This window comes from Leiobunum rupestre, chromosome 6 (genome assembly GCF_980474605.1).
Source record: "Leiobunum rupestre chromosome 6, qqLeiRupe1.1.hap1, whole genome shotgun sequence".
Lineage (NCBI taxonomy): Eukaryota > Metazoa > Arthropoda > Arachnida > Opiliones > Sclerosomatidae > Leiobunum > Leiobunum rupestre.
In genome coordinates this window covers 60511236-60530136 of record NC_143389.1, presented here as the reverse complement: position 1 = coordinate 60530136, position 18901 = coordinate 60511236, and the positions used below count along the sequence as shown (strand labels likewise).

Sequence of the window (18901 nt, the reverse complement as noted above, 5' to 3'; positions counted from 1 at the left end):
TGGGCTTGTTTCAAGCCTATATATAGTTTATTCTATATTTGGTTTTCCAACAAAAATATCACTTTCTTATATACCAAAAATAGGAAGAAATAATTAGACCTACTGGTATTTAAAAATATATTTAAAATCAACTTATTCTACATCAAATCATTTATTTAATGGCACCAAGGTTAATTTCCATTATGAAATTTACAAGAAATCAATACTTAATCATGGATTTGCCAGCTATTAATATTAATCAACGACCTAATAAACACGCAAAATAGATAAACAAAAGGTGAATAAATATTAGGATGTATATATTTTTAAGTACCGGGGTAATGGTAATACAATCAATGATAGTATTTTGAAGGACTTTTGGCATTTCTATAAGTATCACCAAAATACTACCTTATTATATATTAAAAAATTAAAATGCATCAGATATCCCTAATGCCCATAAGGTTAGTTAAATTTGAAGACATCATTGGATAGAGTCCTTCTAAATGACTATGACATTTAGAGATAAGACAGATTCGGTTGAATTACGCATCCAATAGTGAATATTCTAGTTTTAGCAGAATTGACACATTTTCAGTTAAATTGGCTGAAAACTTAACTTAAATAAGACTGATTGTTGAGATTAAGATGGAAGCCTCGTTTTAAAACGCTACAAGAAATATTTAACTTGTTACAAATCAATTATTTCAAGTAGTGAGAGAAGTCAAAATTATTTAGCATTACTTGGCCCAAATCTGTTGAAGAAATCTATCACAGCTTTTCAATTTTTTTAAACCTTCACACCATGAACACTTCCTCCCTAATTTGAGTCGGACGGTCATAAAAAGGTTACAGTAACCATTAAATTATAAATTTTTAAAATCTCTTCATTAATAATGTATTTGCTATCATTATGCTCAATTTTTTAAACAAATTTTAAACTGGTAAGTTATTTGAGGCATCCGCATCCCAGCTGTCTTCTTGCCACCCCAGTCTCAAGTACTCCGCAAACATAGCCCGCGCCTGATGAAGGACCCTCAAAACATGGTGTTTGCGCACCATCTTGTCAAAGTGCATGGCGAGTTCATTGTAGTCCATTCTACTTCTCAATATTACTTCTCGGTGTTGCACCAACAATGTAAGACAGATAAAGAGCATAAAGGGATTGCCCCCTCCTAGTTCATTTGGCGGTGGAATTTGTGTACGACGATTGTTTTTCCCGGTAAACTCTAGGGCTTCTTCGCATAGATTACTATTTACTACACTGTTCGATTCTGCCCATCCCGAATCACTGAGCTTACTTTTTTCAGTTTTGCACGAATTCTCTAACTGTACGGACGTCTCTTTGGAAGAGACTGTAGTATCGGACACGTAGCCTTCACTGTGATTGTTGTAAACGACCGGATTGACGAACTCAGCCGACCTCTGGTTATCCATAGGATATACGTCCGAGGACGCCGATGATGTCGTTGAAGAACTTGAATTCGAATCACTGCTGGCGCGCCTCATTCTACGTTCTCCGTTGCTACTGGAACTTCGTATCAAGTGAATTGGAATTACGTTTTTCAAATGACAAGCGCAGTTGGGATTGTTAGAGTCCTCAGGTAGTAGCTCGTTTTCTAGTATCTCTCCGTTGCAGATAGAGTCAGTTGTGGTTGTGCCGACTGAGGAAGATTTGTTTTGGTCATCAAAATCGATGTCGCATTGTTCATCGGGTGTTGTGCAAAACTGGGTTGTTTGGGGGTCTGGTGCATTACTGGAGTTGCCCGCGTTGAGCGATAAGCCATTAACGCGTAGATAATCGAGGCATTTTCGTCGGCGGCCTAAGGAACCTATCCTGTGAATGTTCTCGCTTTCCGATTGGTCGTCGCTGGTCCAGCTTCTAGCATCGGGAGCCTCGTCATCAGCACCCTGTTCCAGTTTACGAGCTAGTTGCGACGGCGGAATGCTGCACGTTGTGACGTTGGAGCGCAGAGATTCGGATACAGAGTTGGTTCCTTTGGACTGCGGAGACTCGAGATCAGAGTCGTGATTGGTAGAAGGACTGCTTTGTTTCAAGGGGTTTTGGTAATAATAATGGCGAGATCCAGGAATGTGTCTATTCAAGTTCTCCAAGTCAATTCGGAGTTCCCTGGTGATCGAGGTTGTCATTGGAGGATACTCTTGGGAATCATCGGCGCTAGATTCGCCGTCATTAGCGCTACACCGTCTCTCGTACGCTTTCGGAACCGTGGGTTTACAGTTATCGGGAAGACTATCGTGATCTTTCAGAGTTTGATTCCCACTTTCCGAAGTCGAGTTGCCTTCTTCAATACAGCAGCAACAGTCTTCGAGGTCGTGTCCGTGACTACTTTGTCGGCTTCTGACCGAGAATTCTCCCTCGGCCGAGATTTTAACCAAGGCTTTGATGGAAGATGTGGAATTCTGTTTACGTATGGCGCGAACTTTCGTGTACGGGTTTTCTCGACTGTGGATCATAGGTGATTGAGGCCCATTCACCACCCGCTCCCCGGTAAATTCAACTTCGAATAGTTTCAAATCCCCGTTGGGTGGGCTTGGCGGGAGAGAGCTCCAGAGTACCTCCAGCATCAAGAGCGCGTCGTCGAAGGCGAATTCACGTTTCAACTCTAGCAACAGCCAGCGGTAGCAAAATAACAGATCGTCGGCCGCTTGCGTCTTTAGGTACTCGAAGAACTGGGGATCGTAATACTGAAGCAATTCCGACAGGTGTTGAAACTTGGTAGTCATGGCTATACCATCTAACCTGAAATTGGGTTTCAGTCGTTCCATCAACGCGCAAAAGCAGACGTACGCTTGCGCTTCGTCTTTCATGGTGACCAAGATGGGAGAAGCCAAATCGCTCATACCTTGGCAATAGGAAACGCTCGGATGATTCAAGGCGAAAGTGGTTAAGATATTGAACAGACTAGCCACGTTTTTATTATCATCGGCCCCGGCGTAAAATTTGTGCGTACGATCGGTTCGGAGGACGTCCTTTCGAACCATGTTGGTGACGAACTGCATCTCTTCGGTCATCGTTCTTCCGTCCATCATAGTTTTCCAAGTCTTGCAAAGTTTTTCGTACTCAGCGCTTTTGCGTTTCATGTAGGCCATCCTCTCCTTACCACTCAGCCCGTCCGGGTACACGTTCAGAATGTGCTTCCAGACGACTTTCCTCAGCGACGGCTCGATGCCCCCTTGGTAGACCGACAAGCGCAGCTCCTTGGGTTTGATTAGTTTCCCCTCGGAGTCCAGGTAGTTGTGGAACTCGCAATCGGACATGGCCGATTTTATAGGTTTCATATTCTCCACGTTGTTTTCGTTGTCGCCGATATTTAAGGCTCTTTGTACCAAGTTAAAAGTTCGCTCCATCTGTTTCAACGAAACGGGGTCGACGGATTCGGGTTCGTGCGGGATGGAAACGCGGATCAATAAAACGGGACGGGGGACGGGGGAAAGCGGGCAATACAAAACGGAGAGGACGGTTACAAAAGGAAGGAAATTTTGGGAAAATTAGTTCTGAATAAGTAATCACAAGCATACGGGTAACGCAATTCGGTGTATGTCTCAAATATATATCAAGCAAAATTAAAATAATGAAGCGACTGATCAAATTTGGCCTAACAGACCATTCGTACGAAAGATGAAAAAAATTACGTACATGATTGAGGAGAGTTCCCGTGAAGGATTGCTTGTCCAAGGGAACTCCCGGTGGACGAGTTCTAGTTAGGTCAACGGGAGTAATAATGTCCCAGTCATCGAGACCTGAAGTCATTTTTGAAAACGTTAATTAAAAGCCACCTTCATTCGCGTTTAAGGGGGCATCTTCAAGACCCGAAAAGCCACGCGATAATCGCTCCCATCTAAATACGATAGAATTTAGGTCGTATACGGAAAGTAGGGGTTTAAATTGTAAGTCACGATAAATAGCTAAAGATAATTTTACAAATCGATATATAAGCCGTTAAAGGCGACTAGACTCCGCGGGTCGTGATAAAAATAAGCATCTCTATATGTAAATAAAATCGCTTTAAGATATCAGCAAGACGTTTTAATCTCAGCGAGTGCCGTAGGCCAAAAATAGATAAAAGTTACATCCGGAGCGTTGCGGGGTTTAGGGAAAAGCGAACTTTTTTAATATAAAAGACTATTTTTATATTTATAGACAAGAGTTAATAGACGCCGTCCATATAAATGAGTCACCAACGTCACTTGGTTGCTCAGTCTCTTTGTACGAGAGAAGCGAACAATATGGCTCATTGGGTTACAAAACATAGGCCTACGCGCTAACATCGCAATCCCGAATGAAAAAATACGGGGAAGACACCCGTGTATTTACGTACAAGAATCGTTTGGCAAAACGAACGCACCTTCTTCGAAAGGTTTCAAGTCGACTTTGAGTTGTAGACACGGGTCGGAGGAGCTGAGAAAAGCCGCGTCCAAATCCCAGTCGGAAAGCAAAGACAAGTACGTCTCCTGCCCTTCGTCATCGCGAGCCAAGTAACTTATCGTGAACTCCCTTAAAAATCAAGTTTCGTTTAGCAAATATACAAGAACATAACTTAGGAAAAATAAGGAAAGATACGAGCGAGGGAAGTGAGCGCCGAGAGCCAGGTTCTGTTTGAGAGAAAAACACACAATACCCTTTTATGTCGAAAGCTCTAGCCAAAAGGCTCTGCAAGACCTCGAAGGAAGTGATCTGTGGATCGACGCTGAATTTGCGGTACTCGGGTTGCATGAGCCCTTCGCATTTCTACGGAAAGAAAAAGCGCGAAACATTAAACGATTGTTCAGTTTGGCGTAACCCTGCCCATTTTAGGCGTATACCTGAATGTAAGGATTAACGAACACCGCGAACACTTTGATGTAATCCGTTTTCGTTCGTAACATATTCAGATTAACTTCGCTACCGTTGGGAAGTTTAATGAACGAAGTCAGGTTGCTTACCCGCATTTCGCACATACGCGCGCGGACACTCGCAAACCGACGCCTTAAAACCTCCGCGAAACGACTACTTTTCTAAGGGAAAAAAATCATTTACTACGATACTACGCTACCTACTAACTTCGCTAAAAAGAGGCTATGGTCGGAAGGAAGGAAACGAACCAGCCGAATCCGCGTCGATATAGGCACTAGCCCGCGCTCGGTTTCAAAGCCATAGACGAAACGGCACAATCGTCCGCCTTGCCTTATACTTCTTGGGGGAAATTCTGTTATTATTAGTAGGCACGCTGGCTAGTACCGCCGTCAGCTCTCCGTCGCTCTCCGCGCGGGGTGCTGTCGATCGAAGAATGCGCTACAATAACCTCTACATACAGGACCATTCCTCGCGTGATAGAGCGCTTAAAATTTGTCTAATATCATTAGGCAGTGAGTCGCCAGATCTCTGGGCAACAAGTTTTAATAGCGGGGAAACCCGGACCGGTGCGCGCTTGGTCAGATGAAGGTGGAAATGAATCTCCATAATGAGAGAAACCTCTTTCGCCATGTCGTCTTCTCCACGTAAAAATGTTTTGGATTGAGATTATCAGGGTGCCCTTGTCACCGAATATCGCGGGATGGGCTCGGTGTAGCCTAGTTACCTCATTTTACGCGCCTTTTCAATATTAACTAGAATTACAACAATATTATTCATAATAAGTGTTTTGGAAATACGCGAGTGATTGGGTGTATACGAATAAATTAAGTAATATCTTCTTGATTGGGTGTATAAGAAGATATTACTTAATTTATTCGTATACACAAAATCAAGATATTACTTAATTTATTCGTATACACAAAATCAAGATATTACTTAATTTATTCGTATACACAAAATCAAGAAGATATTACTTAATTTATTCGTATGTTTCCTACGTAAATTTTAAATGCATTTACAAAAAAGCCTATTTAAAGATTATTAAAAAGTAAGATTAAAGTATATTCAACGGAAGTATTTTCCATTTAATTACTAAATTTGATTATTAATGGGGCTTTCCGATAATTTTCACATAAATTTGCATTTTCTAATTTTTGAGAGTATATATTTCATAAATGGAAAGTAACGGAGCCCGTCCTTATTTAATTCTCAATAGAGTAATTTATCATACGCTCTCTAATTTAAACACGGTTTTCGCCTTTAGTACATACCCGGCACCAGATGTCACTATTGGATGACTTTAGAGAGGGCGAAACAAGGTCCCGGTCGATGACGGGGACAGAATCATTAACGTGACCGCGACGAAAGAATATTTAAAACGGAAAAGCGCTGGACTGTAGCCAGACCAGTGGCTGCGTGGGTGGGTAATACATCAACAAACAATAATTAACGATGAAAACGGCTTGAATAACCAATAAAATACAATGAAAGCGTGTCACGACCAGTGCGAATGCACCCGACCGAGGAAGTAGAATTTCTACACACGCATATTGTAGAAAATGTTTAATTATACACACCGTCTCGGTTATTAAATTTATTATAAAATGTGCTTCCGCTATTGGGACTTAGCTAAAGTTGCTGGTAAAGAATTTCAGCGAAAACAAAATATTTAAAGCAACAATCCTTGCGGGATAAAAGAAAATGGAATACAGGATAGTAAAAATCGTGGGAGTAGAATAATTATTATTACAGTAAAAACTTATAATCTTTATGAAATTAAAGTTTTAAGTGAAGAATAAAAGAACGTCGTTATATTTGCATATATAAAACTTTTTTATTTAATAGTAAAAACAATTAAATACAGTCTGACCGGTTTCGTCGGGCTTAGCCCTTCATCGTCGGAGACAAAATCTTCCAATTTAGTTACAACCTATATATATAGCCCGACATTGCACTGGAAAAGTTTTTTACAGTTGACCTTTATGGCTATGAGATCTCGGGGGGTAAGTTTTTTATTTTTATTTTTTTATTTATAAAGTGTTTTTAAATAGATATTTAATAATTGTGATTAAGCACCATCTGAATTTTTTGACCAAACATGATATTAATTGGGAAGACATTGAATTATTAGCACAACCATCAAATAAATATAAACTTAATGTTAGAGGAAGTATCGAAATTTGTAAAATCTTAAATAAAAAAACCGCGCTTAACGATAAAGCCGGGAATGTCTGCAGCGCCATCTGGTATAAATGTTTCGAAGAAATAACGTAATTATTACAAATGTTAGTCCCTAAAAATTAATATAACCCTTATTCAACTGTAAACTACCTAAATTCCCCCCATAAATCTTTCTTTTAAATACGTAAAAAATCCACTAAAAACACAAAAAAAATTCAGATGGCGCTTAATCACAATTATTAAATATCTATTTAAAAACACTTTATAAATAAAAAAATAAAAATAAAAAAACTTACCCCCCGAGATCTCATAGCCATAAAGGTCAACTGTAAAAAACTTTTCTAGTGCAATGTCGGGCTATATATATAGGTTGTAACTAAATTGGAAGATTTTGTCTCCGACGATGAAGGGCTCCGACGATGAAGGGCTAAGCCCGACGAAACCGGTCAGACGGTATTTAATTGTTTTTACTATTAAATAAAAAAGTTTTATATATGCAAATATAACGACGTTCTTTTATTCTTCACTTAATACGAAAGCATATAGTAACTGTACCACACACAAACCGAAATTAATGTTGAAAAAAAAAATCACAAAATTTTAAAACTATATGAAAATAATTTCGTATTCGTAAGCCCTAGACACTTTTTTGTTATAAATATGGTAAGTTTCATCTTGTTTAAACATTTGATCACATTAGATCCTTCGTAGGCCCTAGGCACCTTGCCTTATGGTAAATCAGGCCTGAAAAACAAAATAGAAGTTGTATTAGGTTTAATTAATATGGTAAAACTAACCCTATGCATTAAAATATAGAAAGATTAAGAAAACGACCACTCTTGCATAGTAAGATTTCAAAATGTTTTATTAAAAGACACGACTAGTTTCGCTGCTGTTCGGTAGCATCATCAGGTGTGATGTATTAGGTTTAAGTCTGTGAAATCTTATTTCTTATTCAACAAGATGAGGTAATTTAAAGATGCAGGGCTCCCAGCGATTTTTTTAAAATATACGAATTATAGGAAATTTCCTAGAAAATATAGGAATTTTAAGGAACATTTTAGCTAAAAATAGGAATTTATACGAACCATTTTGAACAAAATATGAAATTATAGGAGTATATTGAAATTATAGGAATTTATAGGAGTATATTGAAATTATAGGAATTTATAGGAGTATATTGAAATTATAGGAATTTATAGGAGTATATTGAAATTATAGGAATTTATAGGAGTATATTGAAATTATAGGAATTTATAGGAACTCTGGGAGCCCAACCGTTGATGTTTTCGGAAACACCGGACCTAAGCCAGAGCTAAGCTCTATTTAGAAAGCAAATTTTTCCCAAACGTTAAGGCTATTTTCTAATACATTATTTTTAAAATTATAGGAATTTCTGGATATAGCTATAGAAAAACTAGAAAATTTCGAAAAAATAGGAATTTATAGGAACAATTTTGAGAAAATAGGAAATTATAGGAACTCTGGGAGCCCTTAGATGGAATCTGGCTCGAGTTTCTAATGCGCGATTTACAACAAACAAAAACTGGGCTAAAACGTGACGTGTTACAATTATTTCGTAACACACGTGTCACAAAACGATTTTTTCCAAGTTGGGTAATTTCTTAGTTATGGAGATGCCTTTATCAAAGTTCAATCGCACCCAGACACGATAGAAATAGACCTTTAAATGAAGCAACATAATCGGCGCTTGGAGACACGTCCACGGAAAATTGCGTCAGTCGACCAATCAGAAAATTGAGATAGCAGAAAAACCGAAACAACAGAGTAGAGATTATCCGTGAAAAAGGCGAAAATTTTTCCTAACGTTATCGGTAAAAATCACGTCGTGGCCAAATTTCGATAGCGAGTAAGGATCAGATTATGGCATATATAAGTGTTATATGTAAAACTAGGAAAGAGATGGAAACGTTGTATCTCCGTGGAGGGGGCCAAACGTGTCGGGGGAAGAAAAACATGTTTGCGTCTGTTCGATCAGACAAATTTGAGATTGCGCGAGTACCTCGGGAGGATCGGGAGCGGGGATGATCTTTTTATCTGGATACCGCTAATAACGACCACCAGCCGGTATTCGAGGCTATACAAGGAAGGCGTACGCTTCACCCGCACCCCCCGCTTGTACAGAACTATCCGATGAGGCTTGGTTTTTTACCGAGCTATAAAGATACGCGCACCCAATGGACATCGAACGGCGCTTCGGAAAAGAAAATCCAGAAGTTGCTAAGGGTGGGCGTCTCCATTTACCCAACAACAAAACGCTATATCGAAATAGAGTTCCCTCCTCCCTCTCTCATACTCCCGCTAGGAGGTCTCCATCTTAATCCCGTAACAATTGCCAGAAGTATTCGGAGATCTGGTGTTTTTCCACGGAAAAGTATCGCAAAAAAATAAAATTAAGGCTCTACGCTATAATGGAAGATGGCCGCGAGGAAGAAGGTTCAATATCCTCAGAATGAAGCTCGTATCTTCGATATAAATGGTCTCTATATACTATAGTTAGAAAACAACAGACCTCAGCCACTTTAAGTGGTCTAGGAAAGTGTTAGCCTTCTAATAGAGAAAGAGAAAAAGGTCGCGACCCAACAACGTATAAAACACAACATTCATTCTTCTAAATGAGATCTCCTGTCAACGGTAACGACCAGAAAATGGTTTCAAGTTATATATTTTCAACGGAGATTTTGACACGTTCTACGCTAATGTTTCCGTAAATGACGAAGCGAAAAAAGAGACCGTACAATAAAACGTGAACCAAGAACGTGTAGACGGTACCCATTTTTTCGACATTAAATAACGCGATTTTTTTGGGCAAATAAACTTAATTAGATCAAGATGAGTGTTTCGTTTTATTTTATTATGATTAAAATTTAACCTCTTTATACAGGGTTCGTACAAAATTTTTCGGATTTCAAATCCCTGACTTATCCAGGTTATCCTCTATAAATTTTTGGCAATATCCCTGACCTTTTTGGTAATATTTCTGCTGATTTGAATCATTTCATCTGTCCATACTTTGTAAAAGTACAAAGTAAAACAATATTTTTTTAAATATCACAAACTTAATTATATTTTATAAGAGCATACTGAGGTTCCGGGCATGAATGCTCAAGAGAAGAAACTTGATTTTCTACGCGATGCAAAGAAAATCCCCGATTTTTAGGATATTATTTAAATCCCTGACTTATCCCTGACGTTTTTCACCAAATTGGAAATCCCGGACTTATCCAGGTTCCATACGAACCCTGTTATAAGCGTTTGGTGGACGACGACCTGTGACAATATATTGATTATTTTACGCAATAATATCGTGCTTTTAATAAATATATTTTAATCCGTAAGGGTAAATAGTTCGAAACAAAGTACTATATTGATTATTATATTAATATCAAACTAAATTGGGTTAAGTAAACAAATTAAGCCTATTTAATCTATACAAGCCAAAAATACGTAATACGAGACCTCAATCCTACGGAAAAATATTATTTATAACAAGATTAATCTTTTAACGCCTTCTGGCCCCTATATACAAAAGCTTTTGTGAAGCTACTTGATAAGGTCAAATTTTCCATGGTAAAAATTCAGTTAGAAAATTCGGGCGGATTTATTAATTTAAAGCGGCCTATTTTATTTCAGCCGAAGCTACGAAGGGAACAAACTTGATTAGAAATACGGCCGAAGGGATTATATATAGATACGATAATGGGAGAAAAATCCTCTCTTTTCCAGACCATATTTTGAAAGAACTAACTTTACGATATCAATCTTTTTGTTCTTCGGTCACGACCGAATAGGCGATACTATAAAGTAAATTTGTAAATTTGGTCTTAACCAACTTGTTAAAATGGGAAAACAAAATCACGTGACTACCTTTTCACAACCAACTTCGATTCGTTAACTCTTGTTCATAATTGGCCGTGCGACGTTGAAGAAACAAATTATTCCTTCCAGATACTGCAGACAGCTAATTAACTTAATTAATTAGCAAAATAAAATGAATAATAGTTCGTATTTCTTAGGATAGATGGCGCTGCAGTTCTCCACAAAGTCACGTGACTACCATCTTTTCAGCCCCCCTGGACTTTATAGTTTCGCCTTCTGCTTCAAACACGTGAAATTTACTGTTTTAAGATAACTAATTATTACTCCCAAAGAGATAAAATTGATTTCTTAAAGGAATTAAATTTTTTTTAAGAAATTTGAGGATAATTAGTTAGGGTTTATGGACAGGTCCCTGAAGTAAGATACTTAAACTTTTTAAATATTCGGAAATTAGAAAAAAAATTGCAGTCGTTCTAGATTCCATATTGTAATACAAAAAAGAAAATTGCGTTTGAGTCTTACGATTCTCGGAAGCGTAACCAAATAACGATAACGGCAAATATAAACATTATGATTAAACAGCAAAGACTGCGAGGTTTACTCAGTCGTGACTGTTTCAGAACCGTATTTCACGAAGAGCGATTTTGCAGAATACACTACTGTACTGTTTAAGGAAAAAAATGAGGTTGCTATCGATTTCATCTGCCCTACCGGTGGTATCTCAGATATATTTTTGAAACGTCAATTATTCAGTCGCAAAGTCAACGGTTAAATAAATGAATCTCAGATTAATGTCAGAGAACCATGACGTTATATTTTTTATCATTTAAAGATTTCGCCGATAAAGAAAGGGGATGGTTTTTTCAACGTTTCCTGAAACGTGAACGATTTCCGTACCACGCGCCCAAGGACAGCGCTCACTACAAATAGTTACCTTACGCTAGTAGCCACCCTCTCTACGTAAGAAAAAAATCATCCCTATCAGCGTAGAAAACTCGCGAAACTAATCTCTAAAGCTAGATTTCCAAAGGCGCTTGGAAACTCAAATAAGCCGCTATATAGCGCAAAAAGCTCAACTTTTACGCACTTCAAAAGCCTTTGGCCCGAGGTCAGAAAAATATTGGGGTCGGGGCCGGGGTAGTGATACTGCCGGAAAATGAAGTTGGGATCGCGGATGGCGTAAATAATACATGTATGATTAAAACTAAGTTTTTGTTATAAACAAATGTTACTTTAGACGATACCAAAAAAATTATGACAAAAAAATAAAACAAGTTTGTGAAAGTTCTTAAAAATATTTGCGTTATTATCGTACAAAATTCCAGTAAATATAGTTGTTGCAGAATAAATAATTTAATTATTGTTTTCAATAAGAATGTAAATTATGTAATAAAATCTCCGGTTTTCGGGGTCGGGTACTGATTGGGTCATAGTTGCATCATCTTCCTCTAGACATTTCGCGGTAGTGATTGTACGGGGTGACATTTGAGTTGGGGTCGGGGTCAGATAAAACCCTGGAAAACCGGGTCGGGGTTTTTTGAATTTTTATTTTTAAGTGTTTTCTAACTACAAAAGTGACAAAACTCATTCAAAAGTGGCACATCTATTTAAAAGTAAAAGTAAAACCAAAAACTAAATCAAAACAACGGCGAACGAGAGGCGAGATTGGCTGGCTCGCTCGGGTGTTTTTTCGGGTTTTTTTTTGGATTTAGAAAACCCGACTAAAAAAAACCCCCGACCAAAAATTTTGCAACTCGGGTCGGGGTTGAAAACCCGGGGATATCCGACTTAACGGGTCGGGACCGGGGGTCCTCGTACGATCACTATTTCGCAGATTTGTCAAACGTAACGTATAAATCCCGTGATTTAGTGCAAAAACAGTTTTGTTTTAAAGCCTCCAGCTTATATCAACGCTACGGAGTTGGAACAATTCGAGCATAAAGTTGAAAGCCGTCTTTCGAAACAAACAAAGACTTTTCCTCGGGTCGGGTGATTGTCCCGAGGGGCCCGTGGATTAACAAAGCGGACAAGGTACAGAGGCTGGCCCGAAAGCGCCGCGCCAAACCTGCCACGCTAATTAAAAGACGGAATCATTTCTCAAAAGGTCAAAGTTCAAATCAAAATTTCCGAAACTCATTACACCTCGTCGGCCGCTACGAGCTAAGTTCCATTCGTTACGAGGCGCGTGGGAACGAAGAAAAAACCAGAAACTGCTATTTAGAAATTCAATAAATCTAAATTTAGCTCGGCCCAATAAAAGTGGTGTTTTCATTTCGTAGGTAAACCAGCCTACGAGTTCGCTTTCAAACTAACTAATATAAAAGGGGCGAGGAACACGCTTTTTGGGATTTATGGCAAAAACCAATAAGGATGAATAGGGAAGCGGTTACTTCGTCAATAATGCGAGAGAAAAGCCCGCCACGGCTATAAACATCCGTGGCGCGATGGGAAGGGAACAAGATGTCACGGACGTTAAGGTACACACAATTCCCCGTTGCATTAACTATATTTTAAATATTAAATTTAAATTTGAACAAATTTTCAATCATCTTGTACATTAACTCAGGGTGACCAGGAAAATACAGGAAACTAAATAGGCGAATTATAGGAAAATATAGGAATCTAAATAGGCTAAATATAAAATAGGCGAATTATAGGAAACTAAATCGGCTAAGAAAAATATGGGAAAAATAATAAGGTATCTATTTCATATCGGTATACTTCGACTCGAATCACCTAGAATATTGATGATGTTTTGTACACTGCTTTCTTGCATTATTGGATCACTTAGCGGATTTACAAGGCTCGTATATTTCAAGATTTGGTTCGAAAATGGCAGTATTTACAGTAGATGATGACACGTACAAAAAAGTTCTTTCATTTTCAAAAGACCGTGAAATTATAGGAAAATAGGTAAGAATAAAGGAAATTATAGGAAGGCATTCAAAATATAGGAAATATAGGAAGTCTGGTCACCCTGTTAACTTAATAAATCCAAGAGGAATTTTATGGAAAATAAATTTTTCGAGTGACCTAGTTTTGGAAATACTTTAGCGAAACGCGAACGTGAAAATTTAAATCAATTTTTAGACAAACCGAATTTTTCGAGTTACCAATTTTTTAAATAAGGTAGCGAAACACGACCACGTTATTTAATTTATTTTTAAACAAACCGAACTTTTTTAGTTACGTGTTTTTGGAAATAGGTTAGAACGAGTTATAAATTCAAATAACACAATAGTGCGTACGCAGGGCCGTGTAGGGGGGGGGCAAAATCCCCGGGGCCCGGGTGAAAAAGGCCTACGAGGGGGGCCCGTAGCTGTAGGGCCCATCGAAGAAGCTCAAGGGGGGTGCAAATCAAGATAACTTGGGAGAAGTTTTCAGGGTGCAAATCGAAGGGGCCCGCGAGTAAGTTTACCCCGGGCCCCAGGATACCTCTGCACGGCCCTGTGCGTACGCGGATAAGGAGGTCACGCGAACTGGCCAGAAATCTCACTTAAATTAAAATTTCTTAATGCAACCGAAAACGTAGTTCAGAAAATATAATTTTCAACCAAGTCGGTCTTAATTTTAAATAAAAGTATTAGATTTAAAGTCGAAATTCCCAAAAAAATAACTGAAATGGAAAAAGTATTAATTTCTTGGGCTCAAATTTAAAAAACAAAGTATTAAATTTAAAGTCGAAAAATCACGAAAAACGCACTTAATTGGAAAAATGATTAATTTCTTGGGCTCAGATTAAAAATATATATATACATATAGGGATATATGTAGCGTCGAAATAGATATCGTTGAACTGTATAACCCTAACTGGTAAAGAGTTATGTACGACACGGCGGCATCGGCTACACTGTACGTGAAAGCAATACACACAAATCCCATGGATTGCGTGTAAAAACCTAGAGCCGTTACGACCTGTCGTTAATAGAGGCGCGTATCGTCTCGAAGTCGTGTTCCGAGGTAGCCACAGTCGTCGTCGTTGTCTTTAATATAAAGTCTGACTTGGCGAAAGGAAGGAGAGCCGAGAATCCCCAAAATTCTCTCTCGGTGGACCGGAGAAAGAAAAGGGACGTTGCCAGGACAACGGTGCGTGGGCGGCCCGACTTGAACTCGACCCACGAGTCCCGCATCCCGCCGTCACCTTACCACTTTCGTCGAGCCACTTCGACGGCCGGCTAATGCCGCTGCCCGTTTTGTTTGTCCTTCGTAGCTGACCTCCTTATTTTGACTCCGAAACAGGGGCATTTCGAATGGGGCTTCCGATTCGCGACGGGGGCCGGAGAATATCTGGTTTTCGTTTCAGCCATTTTTGCACAGACTGTTGGCAGAAATAATATTAAATTTACGGCTCTTAGGGTTCCTGAAAATTAATTCGTTACGCAGGGCCCCGAGTTTAGGGGGTCCCCGTCTTCAATTTTTTTTTATATTATTATTTCAAGTCAAAAAGTAAGGTCGGAATTTTTATAGGGGCCCCAAATTCTACTTTGCACAGGGCCCCCAATAGTGTTAATCCGGCCCTGTCGTTACTTGGTTTACAGATATAAACTCTACAATCCTTATCTACAGCACTGCCGAGTCCAGAATTCAATTGAAATTATATCATAATATTAGCGAAATGTGCAATTTAAGCAAAACTTTAATTTAAAACTCACTTTTTACTTAAAATGTGCTTTTCGGTAATTAAATTAATTTCTGGGATATTGCAAATGGTTTTAACAAATTTAAGCTTGTTAGACGAACGAGAGAGGAGAGCGAGGTTACTACCAGAATCGAAACATTTTTGCACAAACGGTCCCAAAGTTTAATCCAAGTTGGTGTATTTTTAGGGTAAAACCCAAAGGCCTCAGGGACGGGCAGTTCAAATCCTAATAAAATGCAGATACATCAAAACCTTGGATAAAGAAATAAAAACTTGACAAACGTACAAAATTAAAAAAAAGTGGCCCAAACATTAAAAAAAAATCGACAAAACTGCTGAAAAATTTCCAAAATATCTCCTAAAAATCGTCAAAACTACCCAAACAGAAAAAAAAAACAGATTCAACTAAACTAAACTTTTAACCAGTTCAACCTAACGATTTTAATTCAGAATAGTATTATACATAAAAACTGTTTAAATTCACAATAAAACTTATTTAAAGCAATGTTATTGTGAAATTAAACCGTTTTTTACACCTAATTTTTTATTTTCTTTCGCGCCTGATCTAGCACAGGCTAGCGAATTTTTGAAATATTGTATTAGAAATTTGGTCAAAATTGTAGCCAAATAACAAAATAAATTAGATAAGCAATTACTGACCAAAAAATTCAATTGGAATTTCGTAAAATTAGCATTAAAATTTAAAATTTGTGCATTATTCGAGAATAACTAACAACTTTTCTCAACAATGGATATTATTTTGGTAATTTTGAAAGGGTGGTTTAGTGATAAGGTATTTTCAAGGGACAACTTGTTCAAAAAAAAAAGGAAACAAGAAAAGGCATATATAGCCAAAATACAAGTACTCAGGGTTAGAGAGGGATAAGGGAGAAGGGATATTTTCAGTATTAAACTACAAGTTGGGTAAACGTTTACATCCCCTTTCTTCCCTTCCTGGCCTTTTGTCCTCTCAAAATAGAGAAGAGGTCAGACTGCAATCTATTCAATTAAGGCAAAGTTTTCTTCAAGATAATTGGGAATTTCAATTATAGAACAATGACTTGGGATTACAGTCTATAAATATCTTTTTATTGGTAAAGGTCATCAACCAATGTCCATTGTATCACCAGATATTTAACATTCCGATAATATTCAGTGGGATACCCCCACACGAAGAAAGGATTTCATGTAGTCCAGTTTCTATGTCCCACTGATTTCAATGATGACAAAAATTAAGAAATTTCTGATAAGGAATGTTGAAACAATTGTTTAGTTGTTGACAAGTGTCACGTAGTAAACTGGAATTTACTCTCTTAGGAATTAACGCAATCACTTCAAATATTTTGTCACCAAAATCATGACCTCAAAAAGAAATTCATAATAAAATAGCATAGTTTATACCTAGAGATAAACCTTAAGCTCCTGTGGAACTGTACTGCATGAGTCATTACAATAGGGCATTCAACAACATAAACTTAAGTTAGTGTGATGAATGAAAATTTTCAAAAAGTGAGGGTTTTGAAATTTACTTGGAACTTAAGAGTATAAATCTCTAGCTCATCTTGTGTAGAACTGGTCAATGAAAGATTTTTGCATGCAGATGTCAAGCCATACAATAATGCAAGAGTAGTCCACATTAACTTAACTTAAACTACCCATCTGTTTTCTGAATTCAAGATTAAACTTTGATATATAATACATAATAAACATTTAATATTTTAATACCATACCATACATTCTTAACCATAGTTATATATTAACAGAGCGAATGCAATGTTAAAAAAACCATACGCTTACATGAACCAAACGGATACGGAAATCACTACATATCAATACTATTCACTTACGAAATTATTGCGTCTGTACTTAATAAGTTAATAGTACGAGGCCAAGGCTTAATTTGTGTCAAAGAGTAAACATTGATTCTTACTTTAACTTTAACTCTGACAGCTTCTCTGTTGTGATATCCTAGGATCCCGGACATTGCAATTGCGAATACTTATATTAACTAACCATTAAAAATTAAATTAACGCAAAAAAAGCTCATTCCGTTTCTTTACACTTGCTGTACGTTCCGCCATCGAGTTCTCAATACCAAGTTCGCTAGCAACTTAGCAAGTATCGAGGATCGTGAGGAATCTTTTCCAGAAACCAGCCAATCATGATGCAGAGCTCACTAAAGGCGCCTTCTAGTGTTACGAAATAGAGTTAGAGAATAACGAATCAGCGCGAAAATTCAAATTAATATGGTGCTACATTAATATTTTCTTAGTGAATATAGCTTAACTACAGTTACATCTGTTTCCTAAGAAAGAAAGCAAGTTGGATTACAATGTAACTATACGGAGCGTCGTGTTTATTTCGCTTTTCTTCCACCGTAATATTTTTGGGCCCTGATTATATTACATAAATTAGAAATATCTTGGATTAATAACTTAGAAGTAGGAGGTTCATTAAACTTTTGATAATATAAAAAAATGGTCGTTGTTAACCGTGTTATTGATTAAATAATTGAATTTATTTGAATTAATACGTACGAAATTTATTTAATTTGGAAAGCTGGAATTATGTTATTTATTTAGTAACAGTGTAGCAACGAAGGCCACCCCACGCGAAAATCGTTTAGGTGGGCCCATTAAAATCCATAGCGTTTAGGGTATTCTATGGGGACTACCTTAGGCTCAAGTCATCTAGAGACTTTTATTGCCTTCAATTCAGGTGTACTGGTTACATTGCGGAGGAGGGTGGTGGCAAGCCTTTCATGCCACGCAAGCCAACAGCTTCCTACACTTACTATTATCGTTAACCTTTACAAGTTTCATAGAAAAGGGAAACCGAAGAGCAGCTCCTTTAATCAGTGGGGAGAGAGCTTGCAAACTCTACGCAGAAAAAGTAGTTCCGAATTTTCACGCAGTGCCACAAGCTGGGATCGAACTTGGCTTGTTTTGCTGCGAGGTTTAAGTGTTAACCACTCCACCACCCCACGGTGTTGAACTTTCACCACTGAATTGTTGTGGGGGGGGGGGGGGGGAATGTGGATTTTCATAAAATAGTCCATGGATATAGAGTTACTGCTGTACATTTTGCTTTTAATTAAATTGGCAATTATTCAAATATTTCATTCTGACTACGAAAGAATAATTACATAATCTTTAGGCCTACGATTGATTATTAATGGCGTGAGACATTTTTGAAATTGAAAATCGAACCTTATTTTAAGTTTTGCCAGAAATTAATTAAGCCCATCCCAAAGAAAGTACACAAAGGCAATGTAAGATGTTATAAGAATATTTTACATTCTAAATATCAGATCTCAATCTGAAAAATAAAACCAACTGAAGCGAAAAACACGTAGTGCGCCAATATAATCTTTGCACGGGAATTTCATTTTGAAAAGATAAGAA

General features: G+C 37.8%; 1 protein-coding gene across 3 annotated transcripts; it reads right to left on the bottom strand.

The window, feature by feature from the left end:
• Positions 1-103: 103 nt before the first annotated feature.
• Positions 104-17595, bottom strand: LOC149942903 (uncharacterized). 3 transcript variants are annotated; one of them, XM_090178469.1, is made up of 5 exons: positions 17428-17595; positions 4623-4732; positions 4323-4498; positions 3641-3744; positions 104-3351 (listed from the first exon to the last, which is right to left on the bottom strand). In XM_090178469.1, the coding sequence occupies exons 1-5, from the start codon at positions 17479-17481 to the stop codon at positions 916-918; spliced, it is 2880 nt and encodes a 959-aa protein (XP_090034595.1). In that variant the 5' UTR covers positions 17482-17595; the 3' UTR covers positions 104-915. The 3 variants fall into 3 exon arrangements, with proteins under 3 accessions (XP_090034595.1, XP_090034593.1, XP_090034594.1); XM_090178467.1 differs by lacking the exon at positions 17428-17595 and adding an exon at positions 4807-5622; XM_090178468.1 differs by lacking the exon at positions 17428-17595 and adding an exon at positions 4807-5622 and having other exon boundaries at positions 4350-4498.
• Between the last annotated feature and the right edge of the window lie 1306 nt (positions 17596-18901).

Coding starts and splice junctions, on each gene's coding strand:
- LOC149942903 (XM_090178467.1), bottom strand. CDS start 4,941: ATGTGCGAAATGCGGGTAAGCAACCTGACTTCGTTCATTAAACTTCCC. Junction 4,733..4,806: donor TCGTTAATCCTTACATTCAG/GTATACGCCTAA, acceptor TTCTTTCCGTAG/AAATGCGAAGGGCTCATGCA. Junction 3,745..4,322: donor CGTTTTGCCAAACGATTCTT/GTACGTAAATAC, acceptor AAATGACTTCAG/GTCTCGATGACTGGGACATT.